This window comes from Chanodichthys erythropterus, chromosome 17, assembly GCF_024489055.1.
Source record: "Chanodichthys erythropterus isolate Z2021 chromosome 17, ASM2448905v1, whole genome shotgun sequence".
Taxonomy (NCBI): domain Eukaryota; kingdom Metazoa; phylum Chordata; class Actinopteri; order Cypriniformes; family Xenocyprididae; genus Chanodichthys; species Chanodichthys erythropterus.
Genome location: NC_090237.1, coordinates 19,364,625 through 19,389,326, shown reverse-complemented (window position 1 = coordinate 19,389,326; position 24,702 = coordinate 19,364,625). Strand labels below are relative to the sequence as shown.

Here is a 24,702-nt window from a genome sequence, read left to right as displayed (position 1 = left end):
AAAAAAGTTCAATAGAGAAACAAGTAATGATGATAAAAATATAAAAAAGTGATTTTACATACTAAAACCACCAGTAGGTGGCGGTAAGTCTTAATGCGTGAGTCACCGAGTCATTCGTTCATTCAGTAACGAAGCAAGTGGCTGTATTTATGAATGAATCATTGAATTAATGACTTTCACGAATGATTAATTCAAACAGATTTGTTCACGAAACACCGCTCTGTTTATTGTAGTTCTGCTGTGGCTTTCGTTGGAACTATTATTTCATTGCAAAATAGATAAATACTGACAATACTGTGAAGAACATCACTTAATATTACCCGTTTGTTTGTTGAACTGTTCTAAAAATCAGTGTCACATTTGCCAAATAGGTGGATATTTGGATTTGCATAATTTTATTAACATTAAAAACAAGAACTAACAAAAGATATGTTTTGTATCAATAGACTGAATCTTAAATTGATTTCTATGCACCTTCTGTGCCAGGTTATTTGTTTTTCATGCTAGTAGGTGCTAAATCTACAGGTACATTGTCGAGAACGGCAGTAATGTAGCGCGATCTGCTAAGGCAGCAGACTCTGGCCCTGTCCCAAATGGCACACTCCAGACTTGTGGACTTCCTCAGAGTCCACACTTTGGTGACGTCATGTAGTGCAGACCTATAGGGCCCTTGGCGCGAGACCACGAGGGCGCATTGAGAGGTATTTTTGGGATAGACTCAATCGTCACTCCGGAAATAACGGTCTGGTTGTTTTTTGACAGGAGCTGCAGGTTCGGAGATAATATTTAGCATCAAGAACAGGTTTCTTTTCTTTTGCAAAATATTATCTCCATGTCAACTACACAGCCTGCTTTTGCTTATGCCACCTGGGCATTGGACAATATATACATGCTTATTTAAATAATGTATACAGTTGTAATAATACATAATGTTCCATTTGAACTAAGATTACAATTTTAACACATAATAAACGTGCGTGAGTTTCAGGATGAATTTACAGGTTTAAATATAAATACTAGGTTTACATATGACTCAGTAAAGCCCTGACATTTGGTTCTATTTATTTAATGAATCATAATGCAATCATATTATTCAACACGCTATTATCATGTTTGAGATATCAACCACTGGTCGATTACCATAATGTTTGTATAAACTGTAGGTAACAACTGGTAAAATGTACACCTAGGTCATAAAAACCGTAATGATACCTACACTTAAATATTTTCTTCTCAGCCATGTCATCAATTGCTCTTGAGCGATATCACCTCCCATCCGTTGTCTGATTGGCATTTTGCAAGGATTCCTGGGTAGTTAAAGTGTGCGGAGCCTGCATCTATGCGGGCTTTGCGGAAAACCGCTTCAAGGGTACAAAGGGGGCGCTGCTGAGCACACTTCAGAGCATTAAAATGCTGAATGGGACGGCCTACGGGCTCGTAGACTCGGCGAGCACGCGCAATTTAAGTCCACGAGCCCGAAAGTCCACATGAAGTGCGCCATTTGGGACAGGGCCTCTGACGTAATCTGTAATCACCCATATACACACTGATTATATAGAAATGGATTTAGTCAGTTTGACAGCAAAAGATATGGTAGATGTGGTATTTTGAAGATGTGGTATTTTGATTGGATGTCATGTAGTTACGGCATTGTGTCATGAAATACATGCTCAGTTTTAATGTTATTTAAAGCTGGGGAAGAATTAAATGAACGACAAAACTCATTTTGGGGGTCACGTTATCGAACGCGTACCCCAGTTTGGGAACCAGTGACATAGGGCATAGGGATGAACACTTCCATTTGGAATATATATATATATATATATATATATATATATATATATATATATATATATATATATATATATATATATATATATATATATATATATATGTATAACAACATAAAATAAATAATAAATAAATAATGTAAAAACATAGAAAAAGTAAAAGTAAAAAAAAAAAAATCTAAAATGAAATAAAATAAAATACCTAGATTTTGTTGTCTTTCTGAAAATCAGTGTTTTGGGTGCATCTGGAGCTCTTTAAAATGTTTGGTGCTTGTACTACCTTATTTTCAGCATAGGCCAACCACCGGCTTCCCAGAGCGATAGGGTTGAGGTTGGGCCCAGGACAGGGGTAACAGCCTGCAACAAAAAAGAAAACACACAAATATAAAAGGAGATAACTAAATGACAGGACAAAGAAGACATAAATAATTCATCATAGCAGCATCTTGCCCAAGACTGTGTTTTACTAGAGCTCAGGGTTGGAGTAATACCAGAGGTTAAATAAGGGGTATGGCATTTTGTGACAGTAGAATGGCTCCTCATTTTATTAACTGCCAGACAGATTGACCCATGAGAGCAAAACAGCCACAGAATCCGTACCGGTCCCACATGCCATGATAATGTAGCCGTATATCACACATACAAACAGGGCAAACACGCAAGTAAATGCAAATCAGATAAGGTTGTATTAAACTAAAACCTAATAAACAAGCACAGAAATACCAAACTTCTTTCTCCGCCCTCGCACACGGAAAGGTTACGCAAGTGCATATCACAGTGTGAAGTGTGCTGACAGTAATTTATAGCATTGAGTGAATATAAAATATATCCAGACAGTAATTTAGGGTGTAGAGTCAGGATCTGAAACTCGGGTGAATGGGGCTTGAGGTAAACCACAAGCACAGTAACGCAAAAGTCTTTTGTGCCTTTCCAAAGCAGAGGGAGCCGATGCAGAGAGATAACTTATGTTTAACACATCCTGTGAGCTGGGCTTGGGGATTTTCACCATTGTTTTGAGATCTCACAGCTAGAGAGAGAAGACCTCACTCAAAAAACAACAAAGGCATAATGTTTACAATAACTCCATTGTCTATATTGTTAAGTGTCTTCTGTAGTATTATTTTAAAGGGGTGTAACAGTACGCAAAACTGACAGTTTGGTACGTACCTCGGTTTTGAAGTCAAGGTTCGGTACGGGTTCGGTACAGCAGGGGGAGAAAACTAAACATAAAATTGCTTCCTTTTTTTATTAAACAGTGGTTTACTGAACAAATTGTGTCTCTGTCTTTAGATAAATTAAATTATACTAATTTAAACTAAAAGTTAATTTCTTAAGGTTAAAAAAAATACTATCTCTGCTAATGCTGTTAACTATGTAGGGAGCCCTTACTTGAACATTACAGATTAGCCTAAATTCAATTGCTATTTATTTTTAGATATGATAATATCAACACTCAAATAACAAATTGTATGCAAACATGTAAGCTGCATATGATGCGGTTTTTGCATTAACTTCTAAATCTAATTATAAAATTATATTTTTACTCCAATTCGTTGTTGAAAATCATTTATACACCGTGGCATCATGACAGATTTATTTAAACAGATTAAATGATCAAGACATCAGGTTAAGCAAAATATAATAAATATAGGCTAATACAGAGCATATATTAAGTGAAAAAAATTGAACTAAGAAGCTGTGGACACTGAATGGTAAATGCTACGTGACATATTGTTTACAAGCTGTTTCATTGATGTCTTTCCGCCGCTGAAACAATTATTGAGCGATTACACAAGATATTATATATATATAAAATAAGTCTTGCACCGGGTCAAAATTCCATTCTTGAGAGAGAAAAAAAAAAAAAAAAAAAAAACATATTTTATATCTTATTATTACATTCAGAAATAATGTAAAATACGAGTAAATAAAATGAAACATTTACAAACATATATTATATAGTATAAAACAGACATAAATTATAATAGTATTCATTATAAACATCTATTATAAACAGCAAGCCTAAACAAATTTATTTAAAGTGAAACTGAAACTACGGCCATGTGGGAAATGTGCTATACAAATAAATACATTTCTCACATACATCTCTCTTATTTAGCACAAGCCTAAATGTGTTTTGCGTGCTTCACGTTTGTTGTATTATCGAAGTCGCTTTGAAATATAAGTCGAAGCTTGTTTCATATAATAATAAAAAAATATATATATATATATAATTACATTATATATAAAATATATAAAATTACAGTAATATATATATAAAAAATATATATATAAAATTACAGTAATGATAACGATAAAAATGTTTGAGCTTTTTATGGTTTAGTTAACTATAATAACCCTGGTTTTCTGTCTGTCACTTTAAAAAATAAGCTTAGTCCTGTTCTTCCTATGTTGAGTAAGATTTAGAGAAGCGATTAATGATGTAAAGGGTTATTGACCGTGCCCGTTTCCTGTGGCGCAGACGTTGACGGGGAAGTCAGATAGACAATGAGAGCCATTAAAACAACGCTAATAGCAATTTTCAACAGACGACTGCTTAAGTGGGCAGCATGGACCTGGATTCACATGGTGACATGGACAGTTTATTTTTTTTGAAACCATACACAGTTTTGCACATGACAGTTGGGACCTTATGAGTAGCATCTCCTTTAAAGGCCATTCGGATTTCGCCTGTGGTCTGGCCTGGAGGAGAGGAAATGGCTCTTTATGTGCTAGAGTGGGCTGGGCTGAGTGACAATATGCATTTGTTTGTTATTGTTTATGCTACGCAATGACGGTTTGACACAGACAGTTTCTGGTAATGCACAGCTCTGACACATTGTAAAACAAAAGCCATTTGTGTAAACAAGCAGGCCTGTGGAATTGTGGATGAGCTTTGATATCGTATAGCCCTGAGGAGTGACGCAGGGAAAAACAGCTCCGTTGGTGTATCAGCACGTATAAGGGTTGTGTGGGGTTTTGTGGGTTTAATGAAGTCAGTGTGTGAAGAGGATTAATCAAGACTAGGTTTCCTGGTTTGCAAAGCTGCAGATCAAAGAGGCAGAGGAAAGTTGTGTAGGAGACTAGAGAAGGTCAAGAAGGGTCAAGTTCGGCAGACACATCTATAACATGAAGAACTTACTTGTGACAAAGAACTTTTTCATAAAGGTGCAGCTGTCAAAGGCAGCAATCTTTTCTTGAAGACTAACAACAAGGATCCTGTGGCCGTCAAGGGATGGAGATGGAGTTGGGGTAAAAAAATAAAGTGCATATAAGCTTAATGCAGCATTTAAAATAATTCCAAGATAAAGTGCAGGACAAAATGTGTGTAACCGCACCTTTTGTTGCAGTGCAGATCATAGATGGGCGTTTTAAACTGAATGGACTTGACCATCTCTCCTGTCCTCAAGGAATAAAGATCCACACAACAATAAGGGGGACTTGTCCTGCAAAACACACACAGAACAGTGTAAACTAACATCAAATAATCTAGGAAGTGAGATGGAACCATGGTCTAGCCATTATCAAGCATGCTCCAAACACATTATTTTCATTTTCAAATTCAGTAAAAAATAAAAAAATAAAAAAAGATGATGATCAATACTTTTATTCAGCAAAGAAGGTGCATTATATTGATCATAAGTGACAGTAAAGACATTTCTATTTGTAGGCTGTTCTTTTAAACTTTCTATTTATCAAAGTATTCTGAAAAATAGATATCATGGTTTCCACAAAATTATTAAGCAGCACAATGTTTTCAACATTGATAAGAAGAAATGTTCCTTGAGCACCAAATCAGCATATTAGAATCATTTCTGAAGGATCATGAAACTGGAGTAATGGCTTCTGAAATTTCAGCTTTGTCATCACAGGAATAAATTGCGTTTTAAAATATATTAAAAAAACAGTTTTTTAAATTGTAATAATATTTCACAATATTACTGTTTTTACTATAGTTTTGATCACTTAAATGCAGCCTTGGTGAGCATAAGAGACTTCTTAAAATAAAAAATATCTTACAGACCACAAACTTTATAAAAAAAAAAAAAAAAAAAGGCTACTACATTTTACTGTAATTGGCAATAACACAAAACCCATTATTTAAGTTCATAAAGAATAAAAACACATTACAAGTTCAAGTCCCGCCAGGCCAGAAACTTTCTCACACTCACATCCTGTAGTTATTTCCTCTCTACCTTCATCAAGTAGATGGGAGTTAAGTGAAGGCAGTGGCTGTTGCTTGTGATACAGGCAGATATTAATCCTCATTAGGTGTTCCGCACTCAGCTGGCACAGCCTGGCCTGCCATATTAACCATTTTAACAGAATGTTTCTGTTAAGACGCTGTGCTGGGCACTTTGCTTTCCGCAGGATATTAGTCTTGTGGTAATATGCATGGCATCAGCACTGCCCAACCCGGTAGGACGGGATACCAATCCAACAAGTCAGGAATTCTGTTGGAGCCGTGGCTAAGTGTACATAAGTTGCTCAACCCACAATAATAAATTTAAGCATACATGGACTCCAACTATAGATGAAGCTGGATCCGAAGAGGCCGGGTTATTGACACTGACTCTGAGCTGATCAAGCACTCCACGTAAATGAAGATGATCAATAGCCTGTGCTTCATTGACAAAACAATTGGCTTTGGAAGCAACCACTAATGATTTCGCTGTGTCTGACTCTTAATTCGACCGACTGTCTGCCGCTTCACAAGAAGTGATTATATCATGCATCACAGATTAGCATTAACATACTTTGGCAATAAAATGTACAGTATAGTGCATAGTGCTGCTGCATTATTGGCTCTGCTACTAATGTAACACAGCTCCTGTGAAAACAAGGGTTTGACAGGGTTTGGCCTATTGACTGATGTTCTGATGTCCTGATGTCAAGAAGGCCATTATAAAACAGATAGTTTAACAGATCCGGTCCTAGATTCTGCTTGGCCAATACAACGTTCCGGCTTTAATAGACAATATAGTCAAATCTTTGACACAAAACAACTGCTCATATTGCATTTTTAAGAGTTGGAGCAGTTTTTCTTGTTACAAAGTCTTAAAATATACCACAAACGCAACATTTATTCATTTTTATTTCAAATCCAAAAGTTGTTACTGAAAATAATTTGTCAGCATTGCAAAAATCTTTGTACACAGTTATACAGTCTTTCATAGACGTATTCATGTTTAAACACTAAATTTAAACAATATATAAATATAATGCATTGAAGAATACATTAAGTTGCACAAGCAAATGGCAAAATATTTAAACACTTTTCTTACGCCAAAAAAAAAAAAAAAAAAAAAAAAAAAAAAAAAAAAAAAAATTTTAAATTAAAACTTAAAAACTTAAAAATGCCTTTTCTTTTGCATTTAAATATTTAAATAAGAAATCCTGCGGGTCATAAAGAGCTCCTCGACGAGTGCAATCATTATGTCGCCTTGTTGAAATCAAGTTTTCCTTGCTTTACCCTGGGCAAAAAGACATATGTTGACTGTGAAACACATTAGAGTTTAATTATATGCATTTATGGTGCATTTACTACATTTTCATGTCAATTCATGTTTATTTTTATGCGAGCAATGTGCAGTCACTTTAATTCAGCGTGTGCAGCAGAGCAAAAATAGACTAGTAAGCAATCACTGTTTCACAATCACTGTTGCTAATCAAAGAACCATTGTTAGTTAATTGCTGATAATATATATATAATATTAGGGTAAACAAAGAATAAGGTGAATTACAGTGCTTTTGAAATTTTGTAATTCGCCTTATTTTTTGTTTACCTTTTTTTAATGTTGGAAGATGTAATTTTACTCCTCATTCATAATTTACAAGCATGCAAACACTGGATAAAACGGCATGGACAGCATGTCGGGGAAACAACTCTTTTTTTTCCAAACATGCACATATCAGTTTTTACAAAGCAGTCAAGACATCAAACCACAAATTGTGGAACATGGAAGTACTTAAACCATAAATGAAAAAAGCTGTGGTGCGTCTCAACATCCTATACTTTTGAGTTCTGATTCTGAGTGATGAAGAGCCAGGGAGGTTTTTAATTTGTCATTACTTTCACAGGCAGTGAGTGATCTCTGAGTGAAGCCGTGGCGATTGCAAATCCAGTGTATCCCTGTACTTTGAGCGTGTTCCCAAACAGCTGCCATTTGAGCCACTTCTCCTCAGCGCTCTGGCTTGAGGTCAGGGTGGACAGATTGTGCATAATGTTTTTAAGAGAGCATGATAATGTCTTGAAGCAGGAGGCTCACTGAATGTGTGATAGACATCCCATTATAAATGTCTGGAAGGTCAAGCCTGCAGCTGAGACTCAGTGTCTCAGATCCTTTAGTGACTGATGGAATCATCCCGCAAGTCTAAAGTCATGCTGTGGCCATTTGGAGGTCTGGATTGGCCAAAACGTAGAGTTGCGTGGCAAAACTGATCTGTTGTTGGTCTGAGCCCACTGTGGGAGATTGAGTTTGTAGGCTTACCCAGGGCTGGATTACAGTATGCATGTCAAAGACACAATCCAGTAAGCAGCAGAACCCACCACAAACATGAACGCATGCCCAGAGCTGCATCTCTACATCGGCCAGCTGCCAGTAACAACCCTGTCTCAGAGCCACATGACAAATACAAACACAGGTCAGCGACTAGACAGTCTACTGAGAGAAAAAAAAAGGAGACATATATAATATGTATTCTTTCCAATCAGTGCTTGAGTTAAAAAAAAAAAAAAAAAAAAAAAAAAAACATGCGCCAAGTTCTCAGAAATGTTCTTTTTCTTTTCATGTTGGTTTCACAATTTTTTGAAAAAAATTTAATTTTAAGGAATAATGTAATGTAATTTCTCTTTGAATTAACAATTAAGATGTGTACATTTTAAATTATTAAAAAAAAAAAAAAACATTTACCGGTAAATAATAATCAATATACAATATATATTTAAACAATAAAATCTAATAAATATGATAAAATATAATATAACAAGAATAAAAAATAAAATATAATATAACAAGAATAACAATAACTATTATATATTTATAATACATTTTATATTACAAATAATATCCATTTATAAATTATATATTATAAAATATTATGTTAAAAAAAAAAAAAAATCTATAAAATAGAATATGGTGGCCATTTTATTAGGTAGACAACAGTAGATTGAAAAAACGTTGCCTGGTCTAATGAGTCTCGAATTCTGCGGCAACATTCAGATAGTAAGGTCAGAATTTGACATTAACAACATAAAAGAATGAATCCATCCTGCCTTGTATCAGAAGTTCAGGCTAGTGGCGGTGGTTTAATGGTGTGGGGGATATTTTCTTGGCACACTTTGAGGCCCTTAGTATTAACTGAGCATAGTTCAAATGCCACAGCCTACCTGAGTATTGTTGCTTTATGTCCCTTTATGACCACATCTTCTGACGGCTACTTCCAGCAGGATAACACGCCATGTCACAAAGCTCAAATTATCTCAGACCGATTTCTTGAACACGTCAATAAGTTTCTACACTCAAATCTAATAGAACACCTTCGGGATGTGGTGGAACAGGAGATTTGCATCATGGATGTGCAGCCCACAAATATGCAGCAACTGTGTGATGCTGTCCTGTCAATATAGACCAAAGTCTCTGAGGAATGTTTCAAGCACCCTGTTGAATCTATGCCATGAAGAATTAAGGCAGTTCTGAAGGCGAAAGGGGGTCTAACCTGGTACTAGCAAGGTGTACCTAAAGTGGCAGGTGAGTGTATATACACATTAAATATCATGCATTTTAATTCATTAATATCATTCCATTTTTGGGGGATTAACACTGCCTTGTCTGCTGTGTGAACGTAGCTTAAGTGTGTCAAACGGACTGTAGAAACCTGCAAAAGCTATTAGTCTGCATTTTTATTCTCCTCTGATGTCCTTTATAGCTGTGGACGCTTGAAGTCTCAGCAAGAGAGACACAGCTATCTACAAAGAAATGATCATCATGGCTAAAACCCCCTCTGGATTCAGACACCGAGATTAATAGGGGCATTTAACTTCCTAAACTTGTCTTAGAGCCACTATTCATTGATTTCAATATAATCTGGGTCAGATCAATCCAATTTAAAGCGTTTTAGAGCCAATGTGACACAAATGATATGCTCCCAGATTGATTAACGGGACAATGATAGCCTTGAAAAAAGAATCATCAAATTGGCCACTTCAATTGTTTGCCTTTTTGCATTGTAACTAATGGCCCGCTTCTAATGGACGCAGTGCACGCTCAACATAATACAATTTCCTCTCACTGAGAATCGAGACTTCGATTTGAAAGCGTCAGTAAATTTCAATTATCGTTATAAAATCATATCAGCGTTTCAGTGTAGCACACTTTTAGGTGATATTGAGCACAGATATTATGACCTGTCCCATGGCTTCAGTCATCCGACTTTATATATGTCACTTTCATCCAGGCCATTTCTTTAGCAAAGGCCAAGTTAATACATATACTAAATCTGATTAACATAAGGTCATAAAAGTTATTGTGTTATCATCATTTTTAAGGATAAAGAGCCTTTTTCCTGTTCAAAATCAGGTTATTTCTCACTGAAACGCACTACTTAATTTGTCACTGAGCGTTTAAAAAAATATGAGCACTACAGAAATCTAGAAAGAAGTCAGTATTTTTGTTTTTTTAAATTCGTCCAGAATGTTATTTTACATACTGGAAGTGGGGGTGACCTGCACTCACAAGTTCACATCTGCTAAATTCAAACTTCTTTATTCGGCGTGACATAACTTCACAATACTTCAAACATGAATATCCACAATCTCAACTGCGCGTCTAATAGCTGGGTACAATCTCACAAAACTTCCCAAGAGTCATACCTGCAAAATCCATCTCCCTTCAGCATGGTAAGACAATAAAAAGGCCTTTTTCTGGTCTCAGCCTCCCTCGTGGTAACCAAATGGGAAAAGTCACTCTCGAGTGGAACATTAACAATTTTTACAGTTAAGGTCAGGCTTAAATTTAGCAACACATATGTTTACAATGGTAATTACGCACATTACGCCACTATGTGACGAGCTAGCCAACTCATCGCTTTTATAATCTCGTAAAAGTTTTGATGTCCGTATTTTAGCATGACTCTGAACCCTGTAAGATAACCATTTTGGTGCTTTTAACATTGTAAGGTTTTAATCATTTCACGAACCTGAACGGAAACTGACAAGGGGAAAGAAATATAAAATAGGAAGTCTGGAAACGCAGATCAGTGCTAGAGAGTAAATCCATTTATAGGACGACGTCATCGCATTTTGGATTCAGCTACTTTACAAGCTTTCCGAATACGAACAGACAATTACATGCTCTGGAAATGCAAAACAAATACTGCCTTACCAAATAAAATACCAGGCGACCTTCTGAGAAACACACCACAAAACATAATGAGGAGCTTCATTCACTAACTAAACACAATAAACCTGCCATTAATAAAAATAAAATAAATCTGTTAAAAGTGGACAACGTTTAAGTCTGTTCAAAAGTTTAATCGCCTAAACTGCGATAAACCCACCCTGTGTAACGTCTCTTCTGAGATAAGGGAAGATATGAAGGTCTTTTATTATCCTCTTAGGCTTTTTGTTATCATTTGAGAAACATGGAAAACAGATGCTTAAAGTGTGAGACATTCCTTTTCAAAAGGTGTTTGAGGGAAATGAAGAAACAGACAAATCGCAACTCTGATCTCTGGACCGTGATAAGTCCCTCGAGCCAACCTCGTATTGATTTATAACAGCTATTTCCAAGTACGGCAATGTAAAAACACAGATGAAAACAATTACTCTATTTTTGTAGGCAACAAGTGAGGTGGGTGGTAACTGAGACATTTTTGAGAAGAAAAAAAAAATCTGTCACAATTTTGCGCCCTCTCTCTCTCTCTGCCCCTGTCTTTCTCAAGCCGAGCTTCAACACACAACAAACGCTGGCCACATCACAGGCTTCTTGGGGCCTGAGGGGGCCCTTTGATTCCAGCACGCCGTGGGCATTAGCGGGAAAGTAATTAGGGTAAAAAGTTCAACCGCAGCTCCATGTCTGCAGCACTGCCAGAAATACATTTCCTCCCCTTTCACTGGGCTCTCCACAGATTCGCATACATATTGGAAACACATTGAAATGAGGAGCCTGTTGCAGGGGCACTGGTGCTCTTGTACTGGTGTTTACAGCATTTAATTACTAGAAAAAAAAAAAAAGAACAGATGCTGGGAAGGAAAACAGGGATGGCGAGGTGGACAGTTCAGGTATGAGAACAGCTTTTCTAACCTCAAATGTCCTTATAGTTAAGGTCAAATTGTAAATCATTGGTTGGAATCAAAAGAACAACCTATTATCTACCTATTAAACTATAAAGTTTTTAAATGTTAAAATAAAAAATTAATTGGGATGTAGCATCTGAAATATCTAAGAAATGATGAAAGAAAATACACTGAAACAAATATATGGTAATATACCTTTGTACCTTTTTGGTACTATGTTCAAGTAAATCCATTAAACATTTAACCATTATTAAACATTTAAAAACCACAGAAGTTCTAAGTGCTATACAAAAACTTAGCCAAAATGTGGTAGATTAAATTAATAATTAACTAAATTAAAACATAAAATATTGATTTTTAAAAAAATAAAACAAATTCACATCTATATAAAAAAAGATTTTTTTTTTTTTTTTTTTTGCTTAAGAAATGTAATAGGCTCAATACTCCTAAATTTGCACAATCATGAAAAGGATGATGTTACACGCCCGTGCGCCTCCTCTGCAATTAATCGGAAAGATAAGGAGAAGTATGCTCATGGAAAACCGATCTGAGACAAGTGCCCTTGACAAACAGGGAAAACTTCAAAGCCATGCAATATTCCCATCCTCAGAGAGCTTGAATTATGTGGCCATCCAGTCAGCATGAAAAAGCACACATGGATGATCTGAGACCCAACAATGCACCTGGCCTGAACTTTCCAAATAACTTGAAGGGTGGAGGATCAATCACGGGAAGGAAACATATTCATCTTTAACATGACTATAAGAGTGAGGATTGTGTCTGTCAGACCTATCAACAGACCATAACGCCTACCTCAAATTACACTGAAACATGACGCAAAAGACAGATATGGTAAAACAGGACAAATGTCGGAAGGGGAAAAGAATATGTGTGAGCCGGAGTGATAAACTTTTAACATTGCGTTTCACTCCCTGTGCTTCCAAATAAAGAATTAGACATCTCTGATGATTCATCACCATAAAGAGGTTTTATTTCTTCTAATCTTTTTTAATGTCCACATAAGAAACCAAAAGTAAACACTGGTTTTAAAGCAGACCCATGCATCAAATGCAATGGCAGAGGAGGGAGACAAACAGTCATTCATATCTTGTGTGTGGGCAAGCAGAAAAAAAAAAAGAAAATAGGCAACTGAGCCAGAAGCATGAGAGAGAAGAAATGTTACATTTTATCAACACTCTGGGTGTGTAGTGTACACACAAAATAAAAATGCAAAAAGAGCTCAACAACTAATTTTAGACACACAATAAATGACCATCTAATTTATAAAGATTAAATGGCGACGATTACAACAATTTTTGGGTAAACCGTCCCTTTAAATTTTTTGTTGTGAGAGACAGTAAAATGTGCAATGTTTTTGCACTACCACCACCAGATGACAGATGAATCTCTCCTATTTACCTCCACTTATCTCTGCAAGGTCGCACCCATTGAGCTAAGAGATCTAACAGTTCCAGGTGTGATGGCAAGAGAGTAACAGGCTCATGGGCTCTAAAAGCATCACTTCCCAATCCTCCCTTAATCCTGTGTCTAATACAAACGCACAGAGATTTATCATTTAATACACTTAAGAGGGATTTCTCACATCTCAATAAAAATGCAATGAAAAGCACAGCTTAATAGCACAGTAGGCTTTAGCTAAGTCGCTTTAAAAATAGTCAGTGGACAACACTGGCTTTCTGCTCCTCAAAGCCATTGTGTAATTAATAAGTAGGCAGTGGGTGCCAGCAGGACTTTGCATGGATACAGTTTTGGGGAGGACAATTTGGGCCAACGGTATAGAAAAAGGAAAAAGAGATCTCATTGATAATACAGTGGGCTGATGCTCTGCTCTTCAGAGCCATACAGTGGGAGAGTCACTGGATCTCTGCCACCATCCCGGAGTCAGGCTCCGTGTGGCCGCCGTGGAGTCAAAAGTCATGGCTCTACGCCTGTGAGGACTGGACCTTCTTCCGAACCTCCACGTGCTGTAGTCCCTGACAGCAATCCAGCTGTAATCTCCACAATGACAGAGGATTGCATTAGAGGATTGCAAAAAAAAAAAAACATCCGCATCCTCTCCATGGAGATCTGGAAATTTGAGGGGAAGGAAGAGAGGGCACTGTTTTCTGCCTGCCCAAACGACTTAATTTCTCCACAATCCAGAGAACAAAAGCAGGCCTCTTGAGAGGGTGAACTTTTTACCCCTTCCAAACATACTCGCTGCAGAGGCCACAAATGGTTAAATGGCATGCTTTTAAATCCATCTTAAAGACCCATTTTCATTCCTTAGGTTCTGCTACTGAGGTTATACCAAATGTTCTGCAAGTAAATGGCATCATTTGAGTTAACCTTTTCTTTTTCGTTTAATTTCTTTCTTTACTTTACTTATTTTATTCATTTACTTTTTTTCTTTACTTCAATTATTAAATTTTTTCTTCTTTAATTTCCATTTTCTACTCAGTTTTAATGTGATTAGATCTCAGATCCATGAATTAAAAGTTTTATGGCTACATTCCATCTAGCATACTCCTAAACGCTATATATACACACACACCAAGTGTGCCACAGGAGTCCTTAAAAGTGAAGCCAAAGTGCTTCAATCGCCCCCTAGGTGGCTGGATGCAGTATAGGTCATAAACCCCACCCTCTCCATGTAATGTAATTGGACATGAGACAAACTAAACAATCAAATTACACATCAAATATTTTTCCTAAAAATGGTTCCTGTCATTTTAGGCAGATTTTATCACGCTGATGTTAGTTAAAGTGTTTGTTCTTCAAATAAGTTTGTTTTTAATTAGTTATTTGATGCTATAAAAACGGGTTTTGATGTCATGATTAACAACTGAGATTGACAGACTCTCTGAGCGAAGTAGTCACTGAAGCTTTTTTCTGGATCTTTGGGAGGAGATTGGAGCTTTAACATTAATTTCTTCATTTCCAGAACTGCTTATTTCACACCGACATAATGAATTGTTCTATAGTATTAACCGATTCTGCGGGAGTGTGGGCGGGACCTTGATATCGCGGCTCCACTTCACGCTCACTACTGCACAGGTTCCTTATGCGCAGACTTCAGACTCAAGATGTCAGGGCCATATTGGCACACTGGCGGCTTCACTTACTACAATGGAAGAGAGTAAATGTGCGTCGTCCATCTTTTTTTTTACAGTCTATGACACACAAACACACACACAATTACATGCACACACTCTCTTTAATGAGAATATTCCGCAACCAACTAACAAGTAGCAAATAATATGTAATTCTATGTATTAATATTACTATTGCCAAATTCATACTGAAATCAATTTACATATTTATTTTTGTTTGTTGGTTTTAAATAGATATGATATTACAAAATGTATTTGGTATGAGAGAGAACAAGAGAGGCTCAACCTGGTCACTGTAATACCTGTAGACCTAATTAAAAGAAAAAGAAAACAAAAGTACTGTGGAAAATCAAATCCTTTCCAGATACAAGTAGGGTCCAACGGTGGATTGAATAGCACATACATTCTTTGCTAATTTGCAAACCCTACCGGCACTGTAGAACAGCACGAAGGGCGGCATGTGTACTTTACTGTCAGGAAATTCACCAGATCCATACGTTGTTTGGACTTAAGACATAATCCCCTCCATTGATAAAATTATGTTGAATGTGTCTGGCTGGAGTTCTGCAATGAAGGATTTAGCACACATGCTTTTTCCTCTTTCTGGTTTTCCTTTAATTTGCAAATCTTGTAATCTAAGCCTAAAGCTGAGTGAACCAACTTCTAAACCAGCAGTGCTGTATCGGCCAAGACTGCAATCTGTTTTCCATTTGAGTGTCAAGACAGCATCCACACTGGTGGTTGACAAAAGCTGTTATTTCAAAATGATTATATACTAAAAATCGTGTGAGGACTTTGGTAAGTTTATGAACTATTTCAGTAAAGGGGAAAGAACCGAGCACAGTGCAGCCTTTCAAAAAAAGAAAAACACAGAGCTAGGCTATTTACCAAACACTTCTACTGGAACGTAGCAGCGGCAACACCATTCACCCGGAGGGAGAGGGTTATGGTTTTCAACACGAGGCATGTTTTCAGCATTAGACCAAACGTTGCTGGAGTACAAAGCCAAACCGTCAGAGCCTGTCTCCATGTCGAGGCGGACACGGCGCGTTTGGCTGCATAAGTGTCGGCAGAGCAAAGCTCTAGTCTTGGAACGGCTGGGATGGTGGTCTTCATCAAAGTGTGCTGAAGACAGACTTCCTTATTCTATTTCCTCGGGAGGAAATATTGAGTTAAGATTTGCAGCAGCAGCGGAGGAGTTCGTTTTAAGAGGTGGCAGACGTAGCTGAGGGAAGGAGAGGAGCCAATAAATGATGCGCCCTGCTCCCTCTCACTCCCTAAGGGGGCATATTTCTCACAGATCACAGTCTGACTCTGTTGTTAGGAGTCCATGGTTGCAGATCTGGCCCTCTGGAGCTGACTGGGTCGGTCAGTTAGTCTGCAGGGTTTGGCCGTCTCTCTCCAGACTACTCCCTGGCCCCATCAGACCTTTGCTGCAGGTTATTATGTATAACAAATTACAGGTTTTCAAATGCACTTAGGATCTGTAGCTCATAATATCTAAATGTTGCACACACTGAGGGATGTGGCTTAGACTCTACCACGCTTTAAAACGGGAAAAAGCCATAAACCGGACAACGACGGAACATTCCATTAGCACATGGGCTTCACCTCATGAAGAGTTTTACATGTCTCCACTTGTGTCGCACACAGCAGGAGATGGATGCAAGCCTATTATATCCATAAAACATCACTTGGGGAAAAATCCAAAGATCTTAAATGCCCTTGACCTGCATATAACCTCAACTGGCCTTTCTCAAATGAACAATAAAAAACAAGGTTGACGAAAGTCTAAAATAATATTCTAAACTTTGAACATTTTTTTACAGCTGAAACCTTCACAATGATAAATAAATGCAATGTTTGCAAGAGCTAACTGAAAACAATAATAATATTTGGTAATGAAAATAACCGACAACAATTTATCAATTATTCAGGCCTGTGCACCGAATCAGAGACATAACATATCAAAAATACAGTAAAAATAGTAATATTGTGAAATAAATAAATATATATATATATATATATATATATTCACTGGCAATTTTTAATCATCAATAATGTCTTGACTTCATGCTGACCGAGTTCGGTGGCGATCGGATTAATCGTCTAGGAGGAGTATATCAAATTCCAGAGCATGCATTTTTTCAAACAACCCTTAATAGCTGACTTCCTGCTGGCGTGGCGTTTAACTTAGAGTACGAAAGTTGTTCGGCCCGAAAACTTTGTCCATATATTGAACACACTTGCATGTATTAGTATGAAACTCTAAGCCAGTCTCAGAATTTACCAAAAAAAATAAATAAATAAATAAATCATATTGTTTTGTTTTTTTCATTGTATTATAAAGGTCCATATTACTCCATGAGAACATGACTGGGTTTATTCTTCTTCTTATTATACTCTTATGTGCAAAACTGAGTGTGTTACAAATAGGTGGGTGAGTGGGCTGATCCAAACCTTCCAACCTAAGCCACTCTCTTTCTTTACTCTTTCTAAAAAATAAAAAAAATAAATAAAAAAAAGTTTCATTTTATGAAATGGTTTCATTTTATTGTAAATGTCCATATTACTCAAAGAAAACATTGCTTGGTTGCTATTTCATTCTTAAATGCTCCTCTTTATCGGTTAAATGTAGTTCTGTTTACTTGGTGAAAGAAACAAGGACCATGATGAAAGAGCTCATCTCTTACCTTCTGGATCCTTGTTAAGCCAGTATCAGAATTTACCAAAAAAAGAAAGAAAGAAAAAAATCATAGTGTTTTTTCCATTGTATTATAAATGTCCATATTACTCCATGAGAACATGACTGGGTTTATTCTTATTATTATACTCTTATGTTCAATACGGAGTGTGCTATCAATAGGTGGGTGAGTGGGCTGATCCAAACCATCCAACCTAAGCCACCAATATCAGATTTACATAAGCACATAAAATTTACTCTTTCTAAAAAAAAAAAAAAAAAAAAAAAAAAACAAGGTTTTGTTTTGTTCATTGTATTATAAATGTCCATATTATTCCATGAAAACATTGCTTGGTTGCTATATATATATATATATATATATTTATTACACACAAATACATAGGGGTGTAATGGTACACATACATGGTGGTTCGGTACGTACCTCGGTGTTGAAGTCACAGTTTGGTACAGGTTCGGTACAACAGGGCGGAGAAAACTAAACATAAAATTGCTTATTTTTTCTTCTTTTCATTGAACAGTGGTTTATTGAATAAATTGTGTCTCTGTCTTTTCAATTCTAATTAACATTTTCCTAAGGACAAAAAAAATCTATCTCAGCTAATGCTGTAAACTATATAGGAAGCCCTTTCTTGCACATTACAATAATATTAAAGGTTAAAATTAACAACAGAGCCCAAACTATTAAATTCAGTTGCTATTTATTTTTAGATATAATAATCAACACTCAAATTTAAAAAACTAAAATTTAAAATTTAGGTACGTTTTGCATTAGCTTTTTTTTAGTATTTTTCTACTCCAATTCATTTTTGAAATATAATCATTTACACAGTTACATTCATAACTTGTTATTTTCATGACAAATTTATAAAAACATATTAAGACATTACTATCATGTAAAGTAAATATAATGAATATATAAGCTAATATAGTGGATATATTCAGCAAAATGCTCCGCTCTAGAGTTAATTTCTCTAGTGAACTAACATGCTGTGGACACTAAATGACTTTCCTGAGATAAATATAACGCTACATGAGATATTATTCTAAAGCTGTTTTATTGGCGTCTTTCCGCAGTTGAAACACCGGTTGAAAGATTACACGTAAAATTATCTATGCATAGATCATCTGTTCTTCTTCTTCTGCGCTTTTTCCTGTTTTGGCTGTTAGCAAATAAAGTTGTATTAATGCACATGCCCCCTTCTGGATTGTAGCGCAAATCACCTGTGACTGACTCGTTTCGTTGCCAAACTGTATGCACCGAACTGTGACGTCTGTGCAGTGACAAAGCTGAATTTTCAGTAGCCATTACTTTAGTCTTCAGTGTCACATGATCCTTCAGAAATCATTCTAATGTTGGTGCTTTTTAGTAACCTTTCCTATTATTATCATCAGTCAATGATGAAAAATTATAAAAAAGAAAACTCTGTTTTTGATAAAATCCTTCTATTATTGTGGTATCAATCCCAGCTTGTGTGTAGCTGAAAAACAAGCAGGAGTGACCTGCGAATATGAAAGCTCCATGCAAAACACTAGGCCGAGCTGACAGTGGAAGTGACATCATCGCTGTGCACTCACCCCGAAGAGCCCGTGCTCTTGCACACGCCGAGGAGGGGCCGTTTCTCAGCGAAGCTGTCAGTGTTGAGGGAACCTGCAGCCGGAGGGACAGAAAGGGGAAAATTAACCACTGACCCACATAAAGAGGGACATTCATTAGCCACACGCATATGAGGCCCGTTGTCTCTCTGCCAAAGCCACCCACCCACCAAACTCAATCTTTAACCAAAAACTACCTCAACAGGAAGCGTGCTGATTGCATTACAAGTGATGTGTAATCAAAATTATGCCTTGAAAATGTCCTCAAAAATAAAATAAAAAACAACGCGGGCACCACTTTCCTGTCAGCTTTGATATTCACACACTCTCACCACCAAAAAAAATAATGCCATCTTCCTCACAGAGACTTTAAGATCAATGAAATTAAAATACCAGCATGCAAGACATTAAATGGAGACAGAGAACAGAAATGCCACTCAGCGCAATGTGTTGAACGCAAACCATTTCTCTAATGGAGAAAGCCTTCAAAGCTTTAGGAGGAGTCTTCTGTCTGACTGGCTTTCATTTCAAGGCTTCGGAGGAATTACAGAATGGCAAAAGGCCGGTAGGCATATTTTGGGTGGAGAAAACATGTCGCAGTAAGTTTACAGATCCCATATTTATCTAATTCTCTTGATTTCCATTCATGTCCGGAGAGAAGAAGATGTTAGCCTTTGTGGAGCTGTAATTTGTGTAGCCATGCCATGACACTAATCAGCTCCAGAAAAGTATGGTCCCTGTGGCATGGCGTGTGAGAGCGAATGTGTCATTCTCAAACCTTAACACTTTAAAGGGCCTCTCCTCCATCTTCACTTCTCTGTCATCAGACATTGCGACTGGTCACGATATCCAATCATACTGCAAATACAACGGGCCTCTAAAAGACAACAGCTGCCTTCTATTTGAAAGAACAATTAAGGGGCAGAAAACCAAGCCGTGCTCCTCTCTGCCTGTAGCTGTGCACCTCGAAAACGGCTGGACTTTGAAACAAGTGGTTTTCATTTGTATTTTCCAATGCCTGCTTTCAATTCATGCTGAGAATTATTGAGGGGATTGTTTTCTGGAAGACATAACAAATTTCCTGCATTTCAGTAAATAGGAGGGAATTTACAAAGATGCATTCAACAGTGGGGTAAATTTAAACGGAGAGGAAGCAATGGCAGATTTTTTGGTCAGCTGTGGATATGATTGTCTATAGCCATCACCTGGAAATGAATCATTACAAAAACAGCAGCAGAAGTCAAAAACAGAACGGATGCGGAAAAAAGTCAGTTTGCCTCTTTAGAGAAAGCAGAACTTCCTCCTTTATTCTGGGAAAGACCTTCCCTTATTAAAATTGACACCTATTTTCAGGACTTTCCAAATCCGCCCACCCAGCTAAAACAATTACTCTTTTTTAATCCCACTACAGTATGACACTGTTTGCGCCAAACAGATCGCAATCAGTTTCCCCACTTGTACAATTCATTTGATTTAGCTGAGAAGCGCTCTCCTCATGTGTTGGCCGTCTGCTGCTTCTTATTATGACAATTCTCTTTTATCCAAATCCAGCCGGCGTTCAATGCCTTTATTGTGCATTGTTTAAATCTGCCGAAAGAACAGAACGCAAATTCGGCACATGAATGTCACACTACAATATGGCTCAGTGCATTTCCTATTCCTTTTGTTTTTACATTTGATTGTGCCCATGACACTTATTTAGCAAGGCATAAACAAAACAAAATTTTTTTTGACTAATTTCAGAATTTTAGATATGCTAATATCCAGTTTCACAGAAAGTATGCAAAATCACAAAACAGGAAGAAAAATGTTGAAAGGGACAGTTTGACAAAACATCAATATTTAAATCACACCTAATCAGGTTGCACGTATTTTAGTTTAGTAAGATGTAGCGTGCATTCTTTTGTCAGAGTATTCATTTTCGTCCTTTAACAAATGGAATGAACGCAGGCATGTGATGGCCAATGAGTGAGCCATGATGAAAGAGAAGGAAAATCTCAGAAGTCTGCAGTTCCTCTCTGCCAGAGCAGCGGTAAGAGTCCAGGCAGCCAGCTGACAGCACGCCAACATAATCGTGAAGGACTGATTTTAATATTATGATGGGAAAACAGCGGGGCTCTGGCAAATGCTCTGCACTATTAAGAAACAGAAGGTAGTCTTTAATTTAAACATGATATATGGAAAAGCCAGTAAGGAAGAGAGACATAGAACTTTATAAATTGCCACATCTCGGTCTAACTTGATTCGAAAAAGCATGTAACTGACGAAAACTGATTTTACTTTCTGCAAATTTCTAGACAAATAACAGTGGCAAACATGACGTGCTATTTAAGTGACATACATGACATGTGAAATAAGTCTAAGCGTAGCGGGAGATCACGCCCTGTCAACGCATATTTCAATTTGGTGGTGGACGTTTTGGTGGACGTTCCTGACAAGCTGAAAATTAAGATGTCACTGGAATGTAGAATTTGTAATAATATTTCAAAGCAGCAGTTTTACATGCAGTAATGAAAAGATTCAGGAGCTTCATGACCCCAAGATGGGTTGTAGATCTATTCTGGAAAGCAGTAATAAAAAAAACAGTGCTAAATGCAAATGATAATGATCATTTTTTAATTTAATTTAATTTTTGTTTTATGCATACTTAGGATGTTGAAATTTAATGGCTTACCAACTTTTATAAGGGAGAAAAAAACACTACATAAAAAAAATGAAATTCAGTCTACGTTACAGTTCAAAAGTTTGGTGTCTGTAAGATTGTTTTAGTGTTTTTCAAAGAGGTCCCCTTATGATCACCAAAGCTGCAGTTAATTGATCAAAAATATAGTCAAAACAGTAATATTATAACTGAAATTAAAAATTAATACAATTTAAAATAACTATTTCTATTTCAATATATTTTAAAATATGATGGTAAAACTGAATTATCAGCATCATTACTCTAGATCCTTCAGAAATCATTCTAATTTGCTGACTTGCTGCTCAAGAAACATTTCTTATTATCAATGTTAAAAATAGTTGTGTTGCATAATAGTTTTGTGGAAACTGTGATACACCTCTGTATTTTTGATGCATTTAAATAGAAAATAATAAGTAAAAAAGAAGAAGGATAAATCTTTTGAATGTTAAAGTGCATCAATTTAATGCATCCTTGTTGAATAAAAGTATTAATTTCTTTAAAAACATGTGTCAAGTTAATAGTTTGCATATTGCTGGGCTTATGAAGCATTAATAAATGTAATTGTTTGATTTCAAGGACAAAATCTGGGTGGAGTATCAAACCTATTTCAGAATTAGAGTCCTACACTATAAAGTGGGCCCCAAAAAGAATTTATTTTAAAGAACACATTTATTCATGCATTTTATTCATGCATTTTAACACTATATGATAAAAGTAATGCATGTATGTAGCTCTGAGTGGCTCTGTAGAAGGAGAGAGGCAGAGGCAGTGGAGTGTCTGATACTGACTGATATGTGGGGCAGGCAGGATCCTAGCAGTTCGCACAGGTCCGTGTCGCACCGAGAACAGCTCCTGCGCCTCCCCGTTCAGCTGCAGAGAGAAGACACAAACAGGGAAACTTAAAAGACCATGGACAGTGATGTTAGAGAGAGAAACTCAGTTCAAACACACAGAAAAGAGGACAGTGGATGTGTGAATGTGGTGATTCATAAACTCTGAACGTGCGTATGGGTTTGTAGCAGAGCCACATCACAAAGGTTATCAGGCCAAAGACAAAAACTGATCCATAAAATTATACTTTCGAGTAGACGGGGCTCCAACATTTTATCTTTTATTTGTATACAAGCAAACACATTCCATTCGAAAGCGTTGACACAGAGTGTCTGACTGAGAAACACCCATGACGAATACCCTAAATACTGTGGCATCCCTCTGGAACATTAACAGACATAAAAGTACTTGACTGTAAATCACACAATGCTCTGTTTGGTCTGCAGCGGCTGTGATGTGGTTTGATAATGAGTCATCCAACAACTAGAAGATAAACATCAGGCATCTGTGGACAAACCAAAGCAAGAAAAACACTGCCGTGTAATGTTATCTGGCCTTCGGATATGAACGGACAACGGATGAAAGCCACAACACTCAATACTATCATTGACAAACATGTTCTTAAATGACACTTGTACTGTTTTCAAAGCTTAAGTATGTTTTTCATAGTTTAATGATCCTACCCCGGTTTAACGGAACAGTTCACCCAAATATGAAAATCATAGGTGAATCACTTTATCATCCTCATATTGTTCCAAACCCTGTATGACATTGTTTTTTCAGTGGAACACTAAAGTTGAAATTAAGAATTTTGAGGCTATTATCTTCCATATATGATGTAAATATTATATGTAAAGTGCTTTGAGTGCCCAGAAAACTGCTATATAAATGTAAGGAATTATTATTATTATTAATGAATGTGAATGAGCACTGGGGCTGTCAAGCTCCAAAATGACAAAAAAAGCTCCACTGACATTTCATAAAAGTGTTAAATATGACTCATTCCATGCCTTCTGAAGTCATGAAGTAACAGATTGTATCAAGAACAGACGGAAATTTAAGTTGATATTCAAACTTTGATGTAGCTCTTCTTGGAGAAGCAGAGGTGGGAAATACTGACATTCAATTCACAAACTCCTTCCAAATGCTTCCGCCAAAACCACACTTTCGTATTCTTAAAAAAGCTTACGCTGTATGTCCTACGCCTTCCCTATTCTACTTACGGAACGAACGCCGTGCCAGTTCCATTTTTTCCGTAAGTAGAATAGGGAAAGTGTAGGACATACAGCGTAAGTTTTTTGAAGAAGAATACGAAAATGCGTTCTAGGCAGAAGCACTTGGAAAGCGATAATTTGTTTATATAAAGCATATACATTTACATTTTTTCGAAAATGGCCGATCGTTTCCCTAGATAAGACCCTTATTCCTCGTCTGGTATTGTTTAAAACCATTTGAAGCTGCACTGAAACTGTAATTTTGACCTTCAACCGTTTGGAGGCCACTGAAGTCCACTATAAGGAGAATAATCCTGGAATGTTTTCATCAAACACCTTAATTTCTTTTCGACTGAAGTAAGAAAGACATGAACATCTTGGATGACATGGGGGTGAGTAAATGATCAGGATTTTTTTTTTTTTTTTTTTGAAAGTGAACTAATCCTTTAACATCTGCCAAAAATAAAAGTTTTTTGT

The 24,702-nt window shown here is 36.7% G+C and overlaps 1 protein-coding gene across 9 annotated transcripts in view; it reads right to left on the bottom strand.

The window, feature by feature from the left end:
* Window positions 1-24,702, bottom strand: part of bcas3 (BCAS3 microtubule associated cell migration factor) — a 256,386-nt gene that overhangs the window by 224,036 nt on the left and 7,648 nt on the right. For all 9 annotated transcript variants that reach the window (XR_010892170.1, XM_067365260.1, XM_067365262.1 and 6 more), the window contains exons 6-10: window positions 22,969-23,050; window positions 19,480-19,552; window positions 5,129-5,236; window positions 4,933-5,009; window positions 2,071-2,147 (exon numbers count right to left, since the gene is read on the bottom strand). Coding sequence is in view for 8 of the 9 variants with exons in the window: in XM_067365260.1 (XP_067221361.1) it covers window positions 2,071-2,147; window positions 4,933-5,009; window positions 5,129-5,236; window positions 19,480-19,552; window positions 22,969-23,050 (417 nt within the window). In the remaining variant the exon portion in view is untranslated. The remainder of the gene's footprint in view (window positions 1-2,070; window positions 2,148-4,932; window positions 5,010-5,128; window positions 5,237-19,479; window positions 19,553-22,968; window positions 23,051-24,702) is intronic.